This window comes from Procambarus clarkii, chromosome 13 (genome assembly GCF_040958095.1).
Source record: "Procambarus clarkii isolate CNS0578487 chromosome 13, FALCON_Pclarkii_2.0, whole genome shotgun sequence".
Lineage (NCBI taxonomy): Eukaryota > Metazoa > Arthropoda > Malacostraca > Decapoda > Cambaridae > Procambarus > Procambarus clarkii.
The window spans coordinates 9390003-9413231 of record NC_091162.1 but is presented as its reverse complement, the minus strand read 5'-3'; the positions used below and the strand labels follow the sequence as shown (position 1 = coordinate 9413231).

General features: G+C 49.8%; 1 protein-coding gene across 1 annotated transcript in view; it reads right to left on the bottom strand.

Moving 5' to 3' along the window:
* Positions 1-4188: 4188 nt before the first annotated feature.
* LOC138364322 (proline-rich protein 36-like) overlaps positions 4189-23229 on the bottom strand; it is a 79782-nt gene continuing 60741 nt past the window's right edge. The window contains exons 2-3 of the mRNA XM_069323924.1: positions 5771-7458; positions 4189-5688 (exon numbers count right to left, since the gene is read on the bottom strand). Coding sequence (XP_069180025.1) covers positions 4189-5688; positions 5771-7458 — 3188 coding nt within the window. The remainder of the gene's footprint in view (positions 5689-5770; positions 7459-23229) is intronic.

Below are 23229 nucleotides of genomic sequence, written 5' to 3'. Positions count from 1 at the left end.
CCTAAGATAATAGTGGCAGTCATTTACAACCCTCCCCTAAATGACAGAAGACCTAGACAGGAGTTTGATTGGAACAACATGGCAACCATTAATATAATAGAGAGAGCAGCTTCAGTTGCCTGTAGGAATGGCTCAAGACTCTTAATCATGGGCGATTTCAAGTATGGAAAGATAGACTAGGAGAATGGGGACCCATATGGTGGTGCAGATACATGGAGAGCTAAACTCTTGGAAGTGGCAACAAGGAATTTTCTGAGCCAGCATGTCAAGGAACCCACAAGAGTGAGAGGCAATGATGAACCAGCGAGACTCGACTTGATATTCACCCTGAAGGAGTCAGAAATATGGGAAGTCAAAGTTGAAGCCCCCATAGGAATGAGTGACCACAGTGTACTGACCTTTGAGTACTTGGTGGAAGAAGGGATAACTTATCCAAGGATGGGAGTGGAGGGGAAAAGACTGAATTACCGAAGGAGCAAATATGACGAGATGAGGAACTTCCTCAGGGGAATACCATGGGAAACAGAACTTAGAGACAAAAATGTGCAGGTCATGATGGATTTTGTCACCCAGAAGTGCCGAGGAAGCTGCAGACAGGTTTATCCCCGTCCAAAAGGAGAAAAACGAAAAACAACAGAAAAACCCATGGTTTAACCAGGAATGCAAGGTACAAGGTAGCGAAGCAACTGAGTAAAAGAACATGGAGAAACTACAGAAATAACAGAACACCAGAGAGCAGGGAGAGATACCAGAGGGCCAGAAATGAGTACATCAGAGTGAGGAGGGAAGCAGAGAGACAGTTTGAAAATGACATCGCGAGTAAAGCCAAGACCCAACCAAAGCTGCTCCACTGCCACATCAGGAGGAAAACAGCAGTGAAGGAACAAGTGATGAAGCTGCGAACAGGGGAGAACAGATACACAGAGAATGACAAAGAGGTGTGTGAAGAACTCAACAAGAGATTCCAGGAGGTCTTCACAATAGAACAAGGAGAAGCCCCTGCACTAAATGAGGAGGCGGCAAACCAAGCAACCTTGGAAGAATTTGACCTCACCATTGATGAGGTCAAAAGGTGTCTGCTGGAGCTGGATGTGACAAAGGCTGTTGGGCCTGACAGAATCTCACCATGGATACTAAAGGAAGGTGCAGAAGCACTAAGTGTGCCACTCTCTATGGTGTTTAATAGGTCACTGGAAACAGGAGACTTACCAGGAAGTTGGAAGACAGCTAACGTAGTCCCAATATACAAGAAGGGTGACAGGCAAGAGGCACTGAATTACAGGCCAGTTTTCTTAACTTGTATACCATGCAAGGTGATGGAGAAGATCGTGAGGAAAAGGCTCGTAGAGCATCTGGAGGGAAATAACTTTGTAACGCACCAGCAACATGGGTTTAGAGATGGTAAATCGTGCCTCACAGGTTTAATAGAATTTTATGACCAGGCAACGAAAATTAGGCAGGAAAGAGAAGGGTGGGCCGACTGCATTTTCCTGGATTGCCAAAAAGCCTTTGACACAGTACCCCATAAAAGGCTGTTAAAAAAGTTGGAGCAACAGGCAGGAGTAAAAGGAAAGGTGCTCCAGTGGATAAGGGAGTACTTAAGCAACAGGAAACAGCGAGTAACGGTGAGGGGGGGGGGGAGACATCAGAGTGGCGAGATGTCACCAGCGGAGTCCCACAGGGCTCAGTACTTGGACCCATCCTGTTTCTAATATATGTGAACGATCTTCCAGAGGGTATAGACTCATTCCTCTCAATGTTTGCTGATGATGCAAAAATTTTGAGAAGAATCAAGACGGATGAAGATAGACAGAGACTACAGGATGACCTGGATAAATTGGAGGAATGGTCTAGAAAATGGCAGCTAAAGTTCAACTCAGGAAAAAACTAAGTTAATTATATATTTGCTCCAATAGGTATCATTATTCCACCATGTCACCTGATACTTAAAGGTCAACATTAGTACATCAATGTGACTCACCACACAAGCAATTGAAGGCACTGACTCCTCAACATCACACAACACCCAAGTTGATATCACAATATACGTCAACCTTACAAGTCCCCACCTGGCCTGGGTCTGGTTGGGTCTGGCTGGGTCTGGCTGGGTCTGGCTGGGACTGGTTGGGTCTGGCTGGGTCTGGCTGGGTCTGGCTGGGTCTGGTTGGGTCTGGCTGGGTCTGGTTGGGTCTGGCTGGGACTGGTTGGGTCTGGCTGGGTCTGGCTGGGTCTGGTTGGGTCTGGCTGGGTCTGGTTGGGTCTGGCTGGGTCTGGTTGGGTCTGGCTGGGTCTGGCTGGGTCTGGTTGGGTCTGGCTGGGTCTGGCTGGGTCTGGCTGGGTCTGGCTGTGTCTGGCTGTGTCTGGCTGGGTCTGGTTGGGTCTGGCTGTGTCTGGCTGGGTCTGGCTGTGTCTGGCTGTGTCTGGCTGTGTCTGGCTGTGTCTGGCTGGGTCTGGTTGGGTCTGGCTGGGTCTGGCTGTGTCTGGCTGTGTCTGGCTGGGTCTGGCTGGGTCTGGCTGGGTCTGGCTGTGTCTGGCTGTGTCTGGCTGGGACTGGTTGGGTCTGGCTGGGTCTGGCTGTGTCTGGCTGGGTCTGGCTGAAAGAGGCTGGGTCTGGTTGGGTCTGGCTGTGTCTGGCTGTGTCTGGCTGGGTCTGGCTGTGTCTGGCTGTGTCTGGCTGTGTCTGGCTGGGTCTGGTTGGGTCTGGCTGGGTCTGGTTGGGTCTGGCTGGGTCTGGCTGTAGGCCTCTCGACAAGCAATCTACCGCTGTCCTGCTCAGTGCCTCAAATGTATAGTTCCATGGGTATACATATGGGGGGGACCAGGAGCTAAGCTCCGCCTCCCAAGAAACAGCCTCTGGCTATCTACCTACCCCACCTAGACAGCGGCTTGTCTAATGGCAAGACACCGCCAACCGGCTACAATCATCAGCTTATCAGAAAGCAAGGTCACCTCACACGACCTGACCCTTACTCAACCTGGGACCATTAGGTCTCTAAAGGTGTGACTTAATTGCTAAGGGCCGACAATCTGGCGACACCAATATCCTGTGTGACTGAACTCTCGTTTTATGTAAAATAATATACAAAAACCCATTAATGGTGTTACAAGAGTGAGGGGCAGTGGGGTGAGAGGGAGAGTAGGTGAGAGGGAGGGAGAGTGGGTGAGAGGGAGGGAGAGTGGGTGAGAGGGAGGGAGAGTGGGTGAGATGGAGGGAGAGTGGGTGAGATGGAGGGGATATCTTGAGGTTATCTTGAGATGGTTTCGGGGCTTTTTAGTGTCCCCGCGGCCCGGTCCTTGACCAGGCCTCCACCCCCAGGAAGCAGCCCGTGACAGCTGACTAACTCCCAGGTACCTATTTTACTGCTAGGTAACAGGGGCATAGGGTGAAAGAAATGATGGGATGATGGAAGGTTGGGAGGGGCTGGTCGGAGGGAGGAAGTGAGAGAGGGTCGCAGTGAGGGAGGAAAAGAGAGGAGGGTTGGGAGTAGGGAGGGTTAGTGTGAGGGAGGGGAGGAAGGATAGGGTGGAAAAGAGGGGACGGAGGAGGGAGGGAGAGGGAGAAGGGAGAGAAGGAGAAGGGAGACAGGGAGAGGGGAAAAGGGAGAGAGGGAAAGAGGAGAGAGAGGGAGAGAGGAGAGAGACGGAGAGAGGAGAGAGACGGAGAGAGGAGAGAGACGGAGAGAGGAGAGGGAGGGAGAGAGAGGGAAAGAGGGAGAGAGGGAGAGAGGAGAGAGAGAGAGAGAGAGAGGAGAGAGAGGAGAGAGAAGAGAGAGAGAGGGAGAGGGAGAGAGGGAGAGAGAGGAGAGGGAGAGAGGGAGAGAGGGAGAGAGAGGAGAGGGAGAGAGGGAGAGAGGTAAGGCAACACAAGAGAAACAATTTAGCAGAATACAAAAGCCAGTAAATATTATATTGAAATATTTCATTTCCAAATTCCAAAATGAAAAATACTTGTGATGAGGCTCGTGCGCTCTACACGGCTATGTCATGAAGATTTTTGTATATTTTCAATATGATCCATAAACTACATTTCCCTCCTATTTTATATTGTATTCATACAACTACAGCTGTATTTTTAAAATACTCTTTCCAGTGTATTTACAATTCCTTTATTCAGAAAATATATAAAATGATACAGGTGAAAATATATTTATTAATAAAATTTTTTAATGACGTTATTTCTTCATATATTTAGACAATATTGTATCGTAGCTTCTTTGTAATGGTCTGTCCGGGGGCCTGTAATGGTGTCTCCGGGGCCTGTAATGGTGTCTCCGGGGCCTGTAATGGTGTCTCCGGGGCCTGTAATGGTGTCTCTGGGGGCCTGTAATGGTGTCTCCGGGGCCTGTAATGGTGTCTCCGGGGCCTGTAATGGTGTCTCCGGGGCCTATAATGGTCTCTCCGGGGCCTGTAATGGTGTCTCCGGGGCCTGTAATGGTGTCTCCGGGGCCTGTAATGGTGTCTCCGGGGCCTGTAATGGTGTCTCCGGGGCCTGTAATGGTCTCTCCGGGGCCTGTAATGGTGTCTCCGGGGCCTGTAATGGTCTGTCCGGGGGCCTGTAATGGTGTCTCCGGGGCCTGTAATGGTCTGTCCGGGGGCCTGTAATGGTGTCTCCGGGGCCTGTAATGGTGTCTCCGGGGCCTGTAATGGTGTCTCCGGGGCCTGTAATGGTGTCTCCGGGGCCTGTAATGGTGTCTCCGGGGCCTGTAATGGTGTCTCCGAGGCCTGTAATGGTGTCTCCGGGGCCTGTAATGGTGTCTCCGGGGCCTGTAATGGTGTCTCCGGGGCCTGTAATGGTGTCTCCGGGGCCTGTAATGGTGTCTCCGGGGCCTGTAATGGTGTCTCCGGGGCCTGTAATGGTGTCTCCGGGGCCTGTAATGGTGTCTCCGAGGCCTGTAATGGTCTCTCTGGGGCCTGTAATGGTCTCTCTGGGGCCTGTAATGGTGTCTCCGGGGCCTGTAATGGTGTCTCCGGGGCCTGTAATGGTGTCTCCGGGGCCTGTAATGGTGTCTCCGAGGCCTGTAATGGTCTCTCTGGGGCCTGTAATGGTGTCTCCGGGGCCTGTAATGGTGTCTCCGGGGCCTGTAATGGTGTCTCCGGGGCCTGTAATGGTGTCTCCGGGGCCTGTAATGGTGTCTCCGAGGCCTGTAATGGTCTCTCTGGGGCCTGTAATGGTGTCTCCGGGGCCTGTAATGGTGTCTCCGGGGCCTGTAATGGTCTCTCTGGGGCCTGTAATGGTCTCTCTGGGGCCTGTAATGGTCTCTCTGGGGCCTGTAATGGTGTCTCCGGGGCCTGTAATGGTGTCTCTGGGGCCTGTAATGGTCTCTCTGGGGCCTGTAATGGTCTCTCTGGGGCCTGTAATGGTGTCTCCGGGGCCTGTAATGGTGTCTCCGGGGCCTGTAATGGTGTCTCCGGGGCCTGTAATGGTGTCTCCGGGGCCTGTAATGGTGTCTCCGGGGCCTGTAATGGTGTCTCCGGGGTCTGTAATGGTGTCTCCGGGGCCTGTAATGGTGTCTCCGGGGCCTGTAATGGTGTCTCCGGGGCCTGTAATGGTCTCTCTGGGGCCTGTAATGGTCTCTCTGGGGCCTGTAATGGTGTCTCCGGGGCCTGTAATGGTCTCTCTGGGGCCTGTAATGGTGTCTCCGGGGCCTGTAATGGTGTCTCCGGGGCCTGTAATGGTCTCTCTGGGGCCTGTAATGGTGTCTCCGGGGCCTGTAATGGTCTCTCTGGGGCTGTAATGGTCTCTCTGGGGCTGTAATGGTCCCTCTGGGGCCTGTAATGGTGTCTCCGGGGCCTGTAATGGTCTCTCTGGGGCCTGTAATGGTGTCTCCGGGGCCTGTAATGGTGTCTCCGGGGCCTGTAATGGTCTCTCTGGGGCCTGTAATGGTGTCTCCGGGGCCTGTAATGGTGTCTCCGGGGCCTGTAATGGTGTCTCCGGGGCCTGTAATGGTCTCTCTGGGGCCTGTAATGGTGTCTCCGGGGCCTGTAATGGTGTCTCCGGGGCCTGTAATGGTGTCTCCGGGGCCTGTAATGGTGTCTCCGGGGCCTGTAATGGTGTCTCCGGGGCCTGTAATGGTGTCTCCGGGGCCTGTAATGGTCTCTCTAGGGCCTGTAATGGTCTCTCTGGGCCTGTAATGGTCTCTCTGGGGCCTGTAATGGTCTCTCTGGGCCTGTAATGGTCTCTCTGGGGCCTGTAATGGTCTGTACGGGGCCTGTAATGGTCTCTCTCTGGGCCTGTAATGGTCTCTCTCTGGGCCTGTAATGGTCTCTCTGGGGCCTGTAATGGTCTCTCTGGGGCCTGTAATGGTCTCTCTCTGGGCCTGTAATGGTCTCTCCGGGGCCTGTAATGATCTCTCTCTGGAGCCTGTAATGGTCTCTCTGGGGCCTGTAATGGTCTCTCTGGGGCCTGTAATGGTCTCTCTGGGCTCTGTAATGGTGTCTCTGGGTCTGTAATGGTCTCTCCAGGGCCTGTAATGGTCTCTCTCTGGAGCCTGTAATGGTCTCTCTGGGGCCTGTAATGGTCTCTCTGGGGCCTGTAATGGTCTCTCTGGGGCCTGTAATGGTCTCTCTGGGCCTGTAATGGTCTCTCTGGGGCCTGTAATGGTGTCTCCGGGGCCTGTAATGGTGTCTCCGGGGCCTGTAATGGTGTCTCCGGGGCCTGTAATGGTGTCTCTGGGACCTGTAATGGTGTCTCCGGGCCTGTAATGGTGTCTCCGGGGCCTGTAATGGTCTCTCTGGGCCTGTAATGGTCTCTCTGGGGCCTGTAATGGTCTGTACGGGGCCTGTAATGGTCTCTCTCTGGGCCTGTAATGGTCTCTCTCTGGGCCTGTAATGGTCTCTCTGGGGCCTGTAATGGTCTCTCTGGGGCCTGTAATGGTCTCTCTCTGGGCCTGTAATGGTCTCTCCGGGGCCTGTAATGATCTCTCTCTGGAGCCTGTAATGGTCTCTCTGGGGCCTGTAATGGTCTCTCTGGGGCCTGTAATGGTCTCTCTGGGCTCTGTAATGGTGTCTCTGGGTCTGTAATGGTCTCTCCAGGGCCTGTAATGGTCTCTCTCTGGAGCCTGTAATGGTCTCTCTGGGGCCTGTAATGGTCTCTCTGGGGCCTGTAATGGTCTCTCTGGGGCCTGTAATGGTCTCTCTGGGCCTGTAATGGTCTCTCTGGGGCCTGTAATGGTGTCTCCGGGGCCTGTAATGGTGTCTCCGGGGCCTGTAATGGTGTCTCCGGGGCCTGTAATGGTGTCTCTGGGGCCTGTAATGGTGTCTCTGGGGCCTGTAATGGTGTCTCCGGGGCCTGTAATGGTGTCTCCGGGGCCTGTAATGGTCTCTCTAGGGCCTGTAATGGTCTCTCTGGGGCCTGTAATGGTCTCTCTGGGGCCTGTAATGGTCTCTCTTTGGCCTGTAATGGTCTCTCTGGGGCCTGTAATGGTCTCTCTGGGGCCTGTAATGGTCTCTCTCTGGAGCCTGTAATGGTCTCTCCAGGGCCTGTAATTGTCTCTCTGGGGCCTGTAATTGTCTCTCTGGGCTTGTAATGGTCTCTCTGGGGCCTGTAATGGTCTCTCTGGGGCCTGTAATGGTCTCTCTGGGGCCTGTAATGGTCTCTCTGGGGCCTGTAATGGTCTCTCTGGGGCCTGTAATGGTCTCTCTGGGGCCTGTAATGGTCTCTCTGGGGCCTGTAATGGTCTCTCTGGGGCCTGTAATGGTCTCTCTGGGGCCTGTAATGGTCTCTCTGGGGCCTGTAATGGTCTCTCTGGGGCCTGTAATGGTCTCTCTGGGGCCTGTAATTGTCTCTCTGGGGCCTGTAATTGTCTCTCTGGGCCTGTAATGGTCTCTCAGGGGCCTGTAATGGTCTCTCTAGGGCCTGTAATGGTCTCTCTGGGGCCTGTAATGGTCTCTCTGGGGCCTGTAATGGTCTCTCTCTGGAGCCTGTAATGGTCTCTCTGGGGCCTGTAATGGTCTCTCTGGAGCCTGTAATTGTCTCTCTGGGCCTGTAATGGTCTCTCAGGGGCCTGTAATTGTCTCTCTAGGGCCTGTAATGGTCTCTCTGGGGCCTGTAATGGTCTCTCTGGGGCCTGTAATGGTCTCTCTGGGCCTGTAATGGTCTCTCTGGGGCCTGTAATGGTCTCTCTGGGGCCTGTAATTGTCTCTCTGGGCTTGTAATGGTCTCTCTGGGGCCTGTAATGGTCTCTCTGGGGCCTGTAATGGTCTCTCTGGGGCCTGTAATGGTCTCTCTGGGCCTGTAATGGTCTCTCTGGGGCCTGTAATGGTCTCTCTGGGGCCTGTAATGGTCTCTCTGGGGCCTGTAATGGTCTCTCTGGGCCTGTAATGGTCTCTCTGGGGCCTGTAATGGTCTCTCTGGGGCCTGTAATGGTCTCTCTGGGGCCTGTAATGGTCTCTCTGGGCCTGTAATGGTCTCTCTGGGGCCTGTAATGGTCTCTTCTGAACCATCACCATTTATATAACAATCAGCACATGACAAAATAATACAAAAATAAACCATTGATGGCTGAAATTAGGCAAAATCTCATATTCCATCAACTTCAGGAGACAACCAGGAGTGCAATAAATTGACAACAAGGAAAGGAGTTGAAAGGAGCCAACACCCCCCCCCCCCCCCGCCTCTGTAATCAAGGAGCCCTAAACCAGTGAAAATTGTTGCAGAAAATTCCTAAATGACTTCCCTCAGTACCTGGGACTATATTATGGATTAAAGGTACTAGGTGCTTGTTGGGTTATCTTGAGGTTATCTTGAGATGATTTCGGGGCTTTAGTGTCCCCGCGGCCCGGTCCTCGACCAGGCCTCCACCCCCAGGAAGCAGTCCGTGACAGCTGACTAACTCCCAGGTACCTATTTACTGCTAGGTAACAGGGGCATTCAGGGTGAAAGAAACTTTGCCCATTTGTTTCTGCCTCGTGCGGGAATCGAACCCGCGCCACAGAATTACGAGTCCTGCGCGCTATCCACCAGGCTACGAGGCCCCAATTGGGTGTGTTAAACTAGCTATGTTAACAATCAAATGAGTGCCTGTAAAGTGCCACATTATCAATATAATGGTCTTGTTATCCCAAGTATTTAACCTCGAAGTCATAAAGTTCTTTACGTAAGGCCAGATGGGAAGAACTCGTTACCGCTAGAGTTAGAAATTGCAAGGAGTGCAACGGTCACTGAGCAAAACTCCAATGAATGTGTTAAAGTCCCAAGACAATCAGCTGAAGAAAATGTTGCATCAGTGTTGCATGCATCGTGGGATGCGTCTGGCACGGTACAAGGACTTGCCGTACGTTATCTTATCTTGAGGTTATCTTGAGATGATTTCGGGGCTTTTTTTAGTGTCCCCGCGGCCCGGTCCTCGACCAGGCCTCCACCCCCAGGAAGCAGTCCGTGACAGCTGACTAACTCCCAGGTACCTATTTACTGCTAGGTAACAGGGGCTGATTCAGGGTGAAAGAAACTTTGCCCATATGTTTCTGCCTCGTGCGGGAATCGAACCCGCGCCACAGAATTACGAGTCCTGCGCGCTATCCACCAGGCTACGAGGCCCCCTCGTATTATATATGCCCCCCTTATATTATGCAACACTGAGCAACTTTAATCACTTCTAAGCCAGAGTTGACCTTCAGGACACAAAGAGAACTTTGCCTCAAACTGAGTTACCAGACACAAACCAGCCCGTCCTCTCGGTTGGTACATTGCATTTTGCCCTATAAATCCCCTCTGGTCAAAATTAATGTTCTAGCAGCTAGCAACAAAATTTATGTCATGTTTTGTTTTCCATGCCTGAGTCTTCGGTTAGGTTAGGTTAGGGTTTTGACACTTTAGTACATCAGGTTAGTGACGTTGTGGCCGCTGGAGACAAATCAGGCCTCAATATATCAAAATAAAAATGAATACTTTCTAAAATTCTAAACAAAAAATCTAAAAAAATTCTAAACAATAAATTAATACAGCCACTAATACAGTGGCTGTATTGACAGGCACTGGTTTAGCAACACTCAGTCAGGGTAGTTATTAAATGGAATGCATTAGACAGTGATGTGGTGGAGGCTGACTCCATACACAGTTTCAATTGTACATATGATAGAGCCCAATAGGCTCAGGAACCTGTACACCTGTTGATTGACAGTTGAGAGGCGGGACCAAAGAGCCAGAGCTCAACCCCCGCAAACACAACTAGGTGAGTATAAATGAAATTCTGTCTGCCTTTAACAATTAATTTCAATTATTTTTTAAACAATTATTTCCTCAGACAATGAGCAATGAAATATGCAATTTCCTTAGTGTTGCCTACACAAGTGTTGCCTACACAAGTGTTGCCTACACAAGTGTTGCCTACACAAGTGTTGCCTACACAAGTGTTGCCTACACAAGTGTTGTCTACACAAGTGTTGCCTACACAAGTGTTGCCTACACAAGTGTTGCCCACACAAGTGTTGCCTACACAAGTGTTGCCCACACAAGTGTTGCCCACACAAGTGTTGCCCACACAAGTGTTGCCTACACAAGTGTTGCCCACACAAGTGTTGCCCACACAAGTGTTGCCTACACAAGTGTTGCCTACACAAGTGTTGCCTACACAAGTGTTGCCCACACAAGTGTTGCCCACACAAGTGTTGCCTACACAAGTGTTGCCCACACAAGTGTTGCCTACACAAGTGTTGCCTACACAAGTGTTGCCTACACAAGTGTTGCCTACACAAGTGTTGCCTACACAAGTGTTGCCTACACAAGTGTTGCCTACACAAGTGTTGCCTACACAAGTGTTGCCTACACAAGTGTTGCCTACACAAGTGTTGCCTACACAAGTGTTGTCTACACAAGTGTTGCCTACACAAGTGTTGCCTACACAAGTGTTGCCCACACAAGTGTTGCCTACACAAGTGTTGCCTACACAATGGAAACACGCAATAATTGTTCCCATACCGAAGCCTAATGACCCTGGTAATTACAGACCTATCAGCCTCGTGTCATGCACTTGCAAGATGCTTGAAAGGATCATCCTATCTTGAGGTTATCTTGAGATGATTTCGGGGCTTAGCGTCCCCGCGGCCCGGTCCTCGACCAGGCCTCCTTTTTGTTACACAGCCCCAGGAAGCAACCTGTTGCAGCTGTCTAACTCCCAGGTACCTATTTACTGCTAAGTAACAGGAGCATCAGGGTGAAAGAAACCTTTTGCCCATTTGTCTCCACCTCCACCGGGGATCGAACCCGTTCAAACCCCAGAACTTCAAGACTACGAATCCGAAGCGCTATCCACTCAGCTGTCAGCGCCTAATCTGACCTAAACTGTTGCACAAAATAGGCACGCTAGGGGAGGGGTCAATGGATTTGTTAAAGGACGGAGCACAGCCAATAATATAGTTAATTACCTGGCTAATGACACAGCTAAGTACCCTGTATTTGTTGACATCAAAGGAGCCTTCGACAAAGCACAGGGAATTGCGATCCTGGATGAGCCTGCATGCATGGGTGTCAAGGGGAGACTCATGAAATGGGTTGAAGACTACCTCACAGGAAGGAAAGCCAAGGTTTGCTTCAATGGAGCAGTCTCCAGAACAATGAGTATGGAACTCGGGACCCCCCAAGGCGGAGTCTTAAGCCCTACACTATTCAATGTACTTATGAACGCCATTGCAAATATTGATTTTCCGGAAGGAACACAACAAGTGGGATATGCAGATGATGTCCTAATACAAGCTCCCACCTTGGGAAAAATGAAACATTCCGTTGAACTCCTTGGAAGGAAATGTATTGAGCTCGGTTTCACTCTCTCCACAAACAAGACGAAGGCATACTCCCATCACAAGCGGAGAGCAAATGAAGAATTACAAATTAATGGTGCAACACTTGAATGGGTTGACCACTATCGGTACCTTGGCGTCACTGTCGGCTCTAACAAGGGAAAGAAAGAGGAGCTCAACCAACTCATAGGAACATGCAAAACTCGACTCAGGGCACTGAAAGCTATGACCTGGAATGGACATGGAGCCTCTATTGCCGTGCTTAAAATGATGTACACAGCCTATGTGCGCTCCGTCATAGACTATGCCGCACCAGTTTCATGCACTTATTCCCAAAGCGATGTGAAAAAAACTTGAAAACAAATAAAATGAAGCCATGACAATCATTCTTGGAGTTCCAAGAACTGCCAAAACGTCTAATCTACGAGAGGAGTTGTCCCTTCCCAGTGTTAAACGCAGAAATCAGGAACTGAATGCTAAGCTTGCAATTAAGAGAGCCAGAGAGATCCCCATTACAATGATATTGCCAAGAAAAAACTGAGTTCTGTGTTCCTTACATTTTTGTCACTGTGTTTGGACCACCTAAAGTATTAGTATCTGACAGAGGTCAAGAGTTCGTTGGTAACACTTTTAAAGAGGTTTGTAAAATATTAGAAACAACAACAGCCCTCACGACTGCTTACCATCCGCAAGCAAACGGTATGACTGAAAGAACCAATCGTACAATTAAGGATATGCTAGCAATTCTTGCAGAGAAAGATGCTGCCACCTGGGACGAACAACTCCCCTATGTTCAACTAGCCTTGAACACTGCCATTCATCAGTCAATTAACACACAACCACTGCTGCTTTTCACGGGGCGCTCATGTAACTTCCCATCAGGTCTGCTTAACAGACACGAGGTTGTGTACGGTGAGGATTATCCTTCAGAAATCCTTTCTAAAATGAGAAATGCTTGGAGGATTGCTGCTGAGGCTTCTAAGACTGCGAGGAGCCGGTATGCGCACTATTATGATAAGAAGGTTCAACCGTTGACACTTAGAGAGGGAAGCTTGGTTATGAGGTTAAATGAAAAGGCGCCTGCCAATCAAAGTAGGAAGCTAGCACCTAGATGGCGTGGACCATATAGAGTAATTAAGAAATTTGGACATGGAACAAAAACTCAGAGATCATACACATTACCTTAAGCTATCTGTCTCTCCCGGGCTGAGATGTTCTTCACAGCCCCGCTCTCGATCCCGGTGTACCGCACTCTCCTCTTCCTATGTTCCTACAGGCCCTCTATATACAACCCCCTACAGGGGGGAGGGGGGAGATCTGCTGTTGCTACCCACCAAAAGTGTACAAACACTCAAGAAATATTTCAAAAAGCTTGTTTGACATTCACCATACACTCTTCAAGAGAGGAGTTATTAATTACGTGTGTGACTGACCTCTGACCTGGCCAAAAGGGGGAGATCCAGGGATGTTTACACATAAGAATCTGGAGTCTAATTTCCTTGCATGAAATATTACATACTTGAAACTATGCTGACTAAGACTAACCCAGGAATTTTTAATCAATATACAAGATAAACCGGAGGTCATCTGGGCTGACCTCTTGGAGAAGGCTTCCCTGGGTGTGAACTCTAAGGGGGGGGGAGGTCCTGGGTGTTACACCTGCTTGAGCAAGCCCGTGAGCTCCTGCCTGTAGATAGGTTACCGCCCTGGGTGGATGACCCATGCAAGATTATCATCAATAAAATGGCAATGAAAAAGTCTAGCATGATAACTCAAGAAATGAGGCACAATTATCTGGAGGAACTCTATAAAGAAGCCGAAAATGAGTTAAATCAAATCTAACCCTGTCAATGGCAGGGCTGGTGCAGCATACACGGTAATTATGAATAATGCTTTACAACGCGAAAATGAAGGAAAAACCCATATTGAGAACTATACCTCTTCAACACAAGCAGAGCTAACCGCCATTGTTATGGCGTTAAGATTCCCTGAACGAAGCACTAACGGTGCAGTGATCTGCACTGACTCTAAAGCAACGCTAAAAAGCCTTAATAAAAATCGGGCAAAAAATCTTGCAATAGTCGCTGAGATCAAGAGAGCTGTGAGAGTACTTACCAACCAGGGAAGAGTCATCAAGTTTCTGTGGATCCCCTCCCATGTTGGGGATCCCCTCCCATGTTGGCATATTTGGGAATGAACGAGCAGATGTGCTGGCTGCTGATGGCGCTGAAGGAGACCATTTTGTATACTTCATACCAGAGACTGCTACAAATTAGAGGTATTGTCAGGCAACATCACCGTGACAAGGTAACTGAGGAAAGGAGGATAGAAGCACAAATCAGTGAATCTGTACAATGGTACAACGTAGTTGCTGCTGACAATCCCAATCATTATGAACGAAGAGGAGGACGAGGGAGAGAATCAGTAATAGCGAGAATCCGTCTTGGATACAAATATCCATGGAGATACGGAATGGAAACAACAGTTGATCAGCGAAGTTGCAGAATCTGAGGTGAGAGTGACGGACACCGCCTTGACCACTATCTACGTGAATGTGAACACCTGAGTGACATTAGAAATATGTGTAGAATAATAAACCCCACATTGTTTGAGTTAGGAAAACACTATTTGTCAAATATTGATAATGTTTTTAAGAAGATTTCCTCATTTTGCACCCGCAAGACAAAGTACGTACTTAACGGTTGACAAATGTTAATCTTTTTTGTCTTGGTCCTAATTAATCAATTCATTATCACACAACGGCCACTGTGCGATCACACTGCTCAGAACAACCTAATTTGGCCAGACAATTGATCAATTTGAGTCCTGCGCACTTTAGGTGAGCCCTCAACTATGACACAAGTCAGCTGTGAAAATCAACCCCTTCAAAACACCCTCTACCCAAAAAATTCCCTACCACCTCCCCGAGCCTCCCAATCCCCTAGGAACCCCCGTCCCTCCCTTCCCCTCGACTCTCCCCTGCCCCCCAACCCCTCAGCAAACCCCCCCCTGCCCCCCCCCCCACGCCTCCGCACACCCCCCTGCCCTCAGTAAACACAACACAGCCCTGCACATCTCGCAGCAGTGCACTCTTCAGTCCCGCCCCGCCAAACACCACAGCAATATCCCGACAAGTGTAAACAGTCCTCAGAGGAGTAGCTTGAGGGATGTGTATATATATATATACCTCGCCCGTAAAGGTCTCCGCACCTTATATTAGCATATAATTTCCAACTACTTAGCCAGTCCGGCAGAGTAATGGGCAACTTAGCATTTTTTTGTTTGCAGGGGGGGAGGGGGGTAGGAATACCACCCATTGAACCCTGAAGGGCTGTGAGCCGCTCCCATGAATCCCCAAGGGCTTAACCACCTTCCATCCTGTGGCTCAACCACCTATCCTCTACTAGGTCCATGTCCCATCCCCTCAAGGGGCTGTCGCTATCCTCCCTCGGCCATCAGACGTCCCTAAGACCGCCCTTATCCACATTACCTCCTCCACCCTATTCTCACCCACGACCCTAAGCCCACCTCCCTCCACCCAAGGTTGTGCAAGCCTATTGTCTCTTGGTTGTATACCCATTCCATCTGTCCCATTCAGCTATCCCTCCAGGTCGCAATCCTCCATTCACTTCTCTTTCACCTCCTCCTCTGCTCTTCCCTCTCCTCCTCTGCTCTTCCCTCTCCTCCTCTGCTCTTCCCTCTCCTCCCCCTCCTCCTCCTCCATCAACATCGTAATCCTTGTCTCGTGTCACTGCTGAACAAGCTCTCAGGGGCTCTACACCTCCGAGTTCCAACCCCTAAAATTGACACGAATTTCCTTGCAAGTGTGGCCGAGAAGTCTGTCACTGACAACCCTTACAAATCTCCATCACAAATTACCTTGATGAATGCACTCGTTCGCTGCGCGAGCTGGCGACGACGCGAGAGACGCCGCGCATCTCTCACGGTGGTAACACAGAGCGCCGCGCTCTACCGGAAAGAATTAATGGATCAAAAATAAGTGTTTAACGAGAGTGTTGAATACGCTTTGGGTGAGGTGAATACCAACGAGGAGGTAGTTTTCAGCACCCTTCACTTAATTACAAATTGGTGAGGGGGGGAGGGGGGGGGGGCTCTGAATAGGTTAATTGTTAGGATATGATAAAAGGAGTTAAACGCTATGCAACACAGCAACGATCATAGGTCGTTCCCAGTAAATACAATCGAATCATATAACTTACTCTAAGTAAACTTGTGCTAATAGTCAGAGTAATCATTCTGCACTATATAATCATTAATATATATATATATATATATATATATATATATATATATATATATATATATATATATATATATATATATATATATATATGCAATTGACGATCACAAAACACTGATCATTTTATGCGGAAAATCCACAGAGAAATATGAAATGAGGTGAACGTTTCGGCTTTGTTAAAGCCTTTGTCAACACCAGACTGACTAAGGAGAAGGGAGAAGGGGGAGGATATATAGGCCGACACCTGACCAACCCATCCCTAGGGTTGGTCAGGTGTAATTAACCAAAATCAGGTATAGCTAAGCTTAAAATGGTCAAAGAGGATTAAGCGGTCAGAGAATAAGGATGAAAGATTAAAGAAAAGCCTCATGAACACACAATATATGAATATACAATTATAATGAGACATTGTAAGCCTCTCTATCAGAGTTGTTTCTTAAACTGTTGTGCAATATTATAACTTAAAAATGGATCAAGTTTGTACATTCCAGTACTAACATTAAGAAGATTTGGACACTGACTGATTAGAGCAGACTCAATCAAATTCCGTTCCACGAAATCCCCACAATTGGTAATGCTTTTTGCCCCATTCCAGTTAATATTGTGATCGCATAAACTCGTATGTAGATACAATGCATTAGACGTTTGGGCAGTTCTAATACTATAAGCATGTTGTGACAACCGCAATTGTAAGGACTTTCCTGTTTGTCCAAGGTACACAGAATCACAATCATTGCAGGGAATTGAATACACACAACCTGCTGTATCAGGGGAGTTTTTTATTAAATTGGATTTGATCGTACTATTAGTGAACACCAAATTTATATTAAGTTTCTTAAAAATCAGAGACAATTTTTCAAGTCCACTCGCATAAGGTACCACCAATGAGTTAATAATTTTTGGTTTCGCCTTAGGGACGTGATTATAAAACGTACGCTTGGCTTGTACAAACGAGAAATCCAAAAACCTCTTAGGATATTGTAAACTCTTCCCAATTTCATATATTTTAGCAATCTCTTCATCAAAAAACTCAGGGCTGCAAACCCTCAAAGCTCGTAGAAACATTCCTGAAAATACTGCCTGTTTAACTTTACTATGATGATTCGAATAAAAATGAACATACGACCCCACGTTGGTAGGTTTCCTATACACATTAAATTTGAACTTTCTAGCGACTCTATGAATCATAATGTCCAAAAACGGAAGAGTACCATTCTCCTCAGTCTCACAAGTGAATTTTATTGAAGGTACCAAAGAATTGAGTTCATTAAGAAAAACTATCTGGTCTTTGTTGCACGGCCATAAGCACAAAATATCATCAACATACCTATACCAAACCACATTAGCCGGCATAATCCTGGATAAAATTTTTGTTTCAAAGAATTCCATATACAAATTGCTTAAAACTGGGGACAGGGGATTGCCCATCGCCATACCAAATGTTTGTTTGAAAAATTTTCCATTAAAACTAAAATAATTGTCTTTTATACACAATTTAATAAGTTCCAATACTTTATTGGTCTGCAAGCTCAAATTATATTTAGGCAGTTCCTCACGTAGAAATTCTAACAGATCATCAACAGGAACTTTAGTGAATAATTTCACTACAATTTACTCTATTTTGCTACTGATAATTATGTTGATTAAAGTGAAATGTTTTTATGATGTTAACAGTCCAAGAACTGATGTATTAAGGATGTTTCCCATTATTTAGTTGGTCAATATAATAGTGACATGTGACAATGATATCCCCCGTTTTCTACTGGAGAAAATTTCCAATGTGCTCTTGTTTTCTATGAGTTAAATTGTTTATTACAAAACCACAACAATATTATCTGCCTACTGTATTAAATGTTTGTAAATCGTGTCGGTTTTTTTTACGACAACATTGGTTCCATGCAGGATACAAGGCTACCTGTCCCAAGTTGTAGAGCTCCTCGGATGGCGGGCAGCAACCATGGATGCAGTGAGCATTTCCTCTCTGGATCGCCACACTGAGGCGCTGAAAGAGCAAATCGGCTGTTCTAGGGTCTCTTGTTGTTTCAATTAGCTTGGTCCCCAACTTCTTAAAAAAAAGATAGCAGCACTTTTACCTCAGGATCTCTGCGAGCGTGCAGAGATCCTTTACTGCTAGAATCCACTCAGTAAAACATCTAAACTACTGGGACCGACTAAAGAGCCTAAACCTGTACTCCCTTGAGCGCAGGCGGGAGAGATACATAATAATTTACACGTGGGAAAATATTAGAGGGGCTGGTCCCAAACCTGCACACAGAAATAACACCATATGAGACCAGAAGACATGGCAGGATGTGCAGAATACCCCCCGTTGAAAAGGAGAGGTGCAACAGGTACTCTGAGAGAGAACTCTATCAACATCAGAGGCCGGAGACTGTTCAACACGCTTCCACTACACATAAGGGGCATAACTGGCCGACCCCTCACAGTGTTCAAGAGAGAACTATCAACATCAGAGGCCCGAGACTGTTCAACACGCTTCCACTACACATAAGGGGCATAACTGGCCGACCCCCGCACAGTGTTCAAGAGAGAACTATCAACATCAGAGGCCCGAGACTGTTCAACACGCTTCCACTACACATAAGGGGCATAACTGGCCGACCCCCGCACAGTGTTCAAGAGAGAACTATCAACATCAGAGGCCCGAGACTGTTCAACACGCTTCCACTACACATAAGGGGCATAACTGGCCGACCCCTCACAGTGTTCAAGAGAGAACTATCAACATCAGAGGCCCGAGACTGTTCAACACGCTTCCACTACACATAAGGGGCATAACTGGCCGACCCCCTCACAGTGTTCAAGAGAGAACTCTATCAACATCAGAGGCCAGAGACTGTTCAACATGCTTCCACTACACATAAGGGGCATAACTGGCCGACCCCTCACAGTGTTCAAGAGAGAACTATCAACATCAGAGGCCCGAGACTGTTCAACACGCTTCCACTACACATAAGGGGCATAACTGGCCGACCCCTCACAGTGTTCAAGAGAGAACTTGACAAACACCTCCAAAGGATACCTGATTAATCAGGCTGTGATTCGTACGTCAGGCTGCGAGCAGCCGCGTCCAACAGCCTGGATGACCAGTCAAGCAACCAAGAGGCCTGATCGACGACCGGGCCGCGGGGACCCTAAGCCCCGGAAGCACCTCAAGGTAACCTCAAGGTAGGCACCAAGTGTCTCTGAGGCAATGGGGACAAAATTGTAGTGGTGAACGAGATCTCTTGTATTTGCGAGACTATAAAATTATATATATTACTAACACCGCTATTGATGATGACAAATAATAAAAAGTGCAACTCATCAGACAATATGCAGAGTAGTTCATGATGATACAAACACCCGGTAGAGCTTATAATATCATGGTAAATATGACCACTTGTATTTAGGGACTTCCAAATGTACTCACCTAGTTGTGCTTGCGGGGGTTGAGCTCTGGCTCTTTGGTCCCGCCTCTCAACCGTCAATCAACTGGTGTACAGGTTCCTGAGCCTATTGGGCTCTATCATATCTATCTTGAGGTTATCTTGAGATGATTTCGGGGCTTTAGTGTCCCCGCGGCCCGGTCCTCGACCAGGCCTCCACCCCTAGGAAGCAGCCCGTGACAGCCGACTAACACCCAGGTACCTATTTTACTGCTAGGTAACAGGGGCATAGGGTGAAAGAAACTCTGCCCATTGTTTTCTCGCCGGCGCCTGGGATCGAACCCAGGCCACAGGATCACAAGTCCAGCGTGCTGTCCGCTCGGCCGACCGGCTCCCATTTGAAACTGTGTATGGAGTCAGCCTTCACCACATCACTGCCTAATGCATTCCACCTGTTAACTACTCTGACGCTGACACTGTACAACTCCTCTTAGCTGGTCAATAATCCACACGGGGTTCAGCTGGTAAAAACAAATGATAGGCCTTTACCATCTAAACTGATGACGAGGACTTTTAATGATTCAATAGTCTCATGTGGTTCCAATTGTGTCCGCAGGCGCTAGTTGATGCTCTCTTGATTCCAGAATCGACTAGTATATGTGTCATGTTAGTGTCGTGCCAGCGTCAGAGGACAGTATTTTCTGGCTTCACTGCAAAGCACTTTGCTTTCATGTCAGTGTTGGGCCGAAGCCTTTACATCATCTCCTACAGAGGAGTGAGTCCTATGATATTCCTGCTTCACGTCACTACTGTGGGGAAAACTGACTCCTGGGATTTTATTATTTATTTTAATTACAAGTATTCATTTATTTATTTAATTATTCATAATTTAATTGTAAATAATTAATTTATTAATTTCTTGACTCCAATAGCGGACTGTATGACTCTAAAGTGAACTGTTTAATATTAAAGTTTGCACAAGTAACTTCCTGCATAAGTTGGGAGGTTTGTTACTTTTACTAAACTTAATAACTACGGGCTCGCCATAGCCCGTGCTACTTGGAACTTTTTGTTCCAAGTAGCGAATCTTTAACATCAACAACATGTAATAAATCAGTGAGTGGTCTAGCCTCACTGGGAGTACCGGTGTAGACCACAGGAGTGGCCTAGTCTCACTGGGAGTACCGGTGTGGACCACAGGAGTGGCCTAGCCTCACTGGGAGTACCGGTGTGGACCACAGGAGTGGCCTAGCCTCACTGGGAGTACCGGTGTGGACCACAGGAGTGGCCTAGCCTCACTGGGAGTACTGGTGTAGACCACAGGAGTGGCCTAGCCTCCAGTGTACCGGTGTGGACCACAGGAGTGGCCTAGCCTCCAGTGTACCGGTGTGGACCACAGGAGTGGCCTAGCCTCCAGTGTACCGGTGTGGACCACAGGAGTGGCCTAGCCTCCAGTGTACCGGTGTGGACCACAGGAGTGGCCTAGCCTCCAGTGTACCGGTGTGGACCACAGGAGTGGTCTAGCCTCACTGGGAGTACCGGTGTGGACCACAGGAGTGGCCTAGCCTCACTGGGAGTACCGGTGAGGACCACAGGAGTGGCCTAGCCTCACTGGGAGTACCGGTGTGGACCACAGGAGTGGCCTAGCCTCACTGGGAGTACCGGTGTAGACCACAGGAGTGGCCTAGCCTCCAGTGTACCGGTGTAGACCACAGGAGTGGCCTAGCCTCACTGGGAGTACCGGTGTGGACCACAGGAGTGGCCTAGCCTCCAGTGTACCGGTGTGGACCACAGGAGTGGCCTAGCCTGACTGGGAGTACCGGTGTGGACCACAGGAGTGGCCTAGCCTCCAGTGTACCGGTGTGGACCTCAGGAGTGGCCTAGCCTCACTGGGAGTACCGGTGAGGACCACAGGAGTGGCCTAGCCTCCAGTGTACCGGTGTGGACCACAGGAGTGGTCTAGCCTCACTGGGAGTACCGGTGTGGACCACAGGAGTGGCCTAGCCTCCAGTGTACCGGTGTGGACCACAGGAGTGGCCTAGCCTGACTGGGAGTACCGGTGTGGACCACAGGAGTGGCCTAGCCTCCAGTGTACCGGTGTGGACCTCAGGAGTGGCCTAGCCTCACTGGGAGTACCGGTGTGGACCTCAGGAGTGGCCTAGCCTCACTGGGAGTACCGGTGAGGACCATAGGAGTGGTCTAGCCTCACTGGGAGTACCGGTGTGGACCACAGGAGTGGCCTAGCCTCCAGTGTACCGGTGTGGACCTCAGGAGTGGTCTAGCCTCACTGGGAGTAGCGGTGAGGACCATAGGAGTGGTCTAGCCTCAATGGGAGTACCGGTGTGGACCACAGGAGTGGCCTAGCCTCACTGGGAGTACCGGTGTGGACCACAGGAGTGGTCTAGCCTCACTGGGAGTACCGGTGTGGACCACAGGAGTGGCCTAGCCTCACTGGGAGTACCGGTGTGGACCACAGGAGTGGTCTAGCCTCACTGGGAGTACTGGTGTGGACCACAGGAGTGGCCTAGCCTCACTGGGAGTACCGGTGTGGACCACAGGAGTGGCCTAGCTTCACTGGGAGTACCGGTGTGGACCACAGGAGTGGTCTAGCCTCACTGGGAGTACCGGTGTGGACCACAGGAGTGGCCTAGCCTCACTAGGAGTACCGGTGTGGACCACAGGAGTGGCCTAGCCACACTGGGAGTACCGGTGTGGACCACAGGAGTGGTCTAGCCTCCAGTGTACCGGTGTGGACCACAGGAGTGGCCTAGCCTCACTGGGAGTACCGGTGTGGACCACAGGAGTGGTCTAGCCTCACTGTGAGTACCGGTGTGGACCACAGGAGTAGCCTAGCCTCACTGGGAGTACCGGTGTGGACCACAGGAGTGGCCTAGCCTCACTGGGAGTACCGGTGTGGACCACAGGAGTGGCCTAGCCTCACTGGGAGTACCGGTGTGGACCACAGGAGTGGCCTAGCCTCATTGGGAGTACCGGTGTAGACCACAGGAGTGGCCTAGCCTCCAGTGTACCGGTGTGGACCTCAGGAGTGGCCTAGCCTCACTGGGAGTACCGGTGTGGACCACAGGAGTGGCCTAGCCTCACTGGGAGTACCGGTGTAGACCACAGGAGTGGCCTAGCCTCCAGTGTACCGGTGTGGACCACAGGAGTGGTCTAGCCTCACTGGGAGTACCGGTGTGGACCACAGGAGTGGCCTAGCCTCCAGTGTACCGGTGTGGACCTCAGGAGTGGCCTAGCCTCACTGGGAGTACCGGTGTGGACCACAGGAGTGGCCTAGCCACACTGGGAGTACCGGTGTGGACCACAGGAGTGGCCTAGCCTCACTGGGAGTACCGGCGTAGACCGCAGGAGTGGCCTAGCCTCCAGTGTACCGGTGTGGACCTCAGGACTGGCCTAGCCTCACTGGGAGTACCGGTGTGGACCAGAGGAGTGGCCTAGCCTCCAGTGTACCGGTGTGGACCTCAGGAGTGGCCTAGCCTCACTGGGAGTACCGGTGTGGACCACAGGAGTGGCCTAGCCACACTGGGAGTACCGGTGTGGACCACAGGAGTGGCCTAGCCTCACTGGGAGTACCGGTGTAGACCACAGGAGTGGCCTAGCCTCCAGTGTACCGGTGTGGACCTCAGGAGTGGCCTAGCCTCACTGGGAGTACCGGTGTGGACCAGAGGAGTGGCCTAGCCTCCAGTGTACCGGTGTGGACCTCAGGAGTGGCCTAGCCTCACTGGGAGTACCGGTGTGGACCACAGGAGTGGCCTAGCCACACTGGGAGTACCGGTGTGGACCACAGGAGTGGCCTAGCCTCACTGGGAGTACCGGTGTGGACCACAG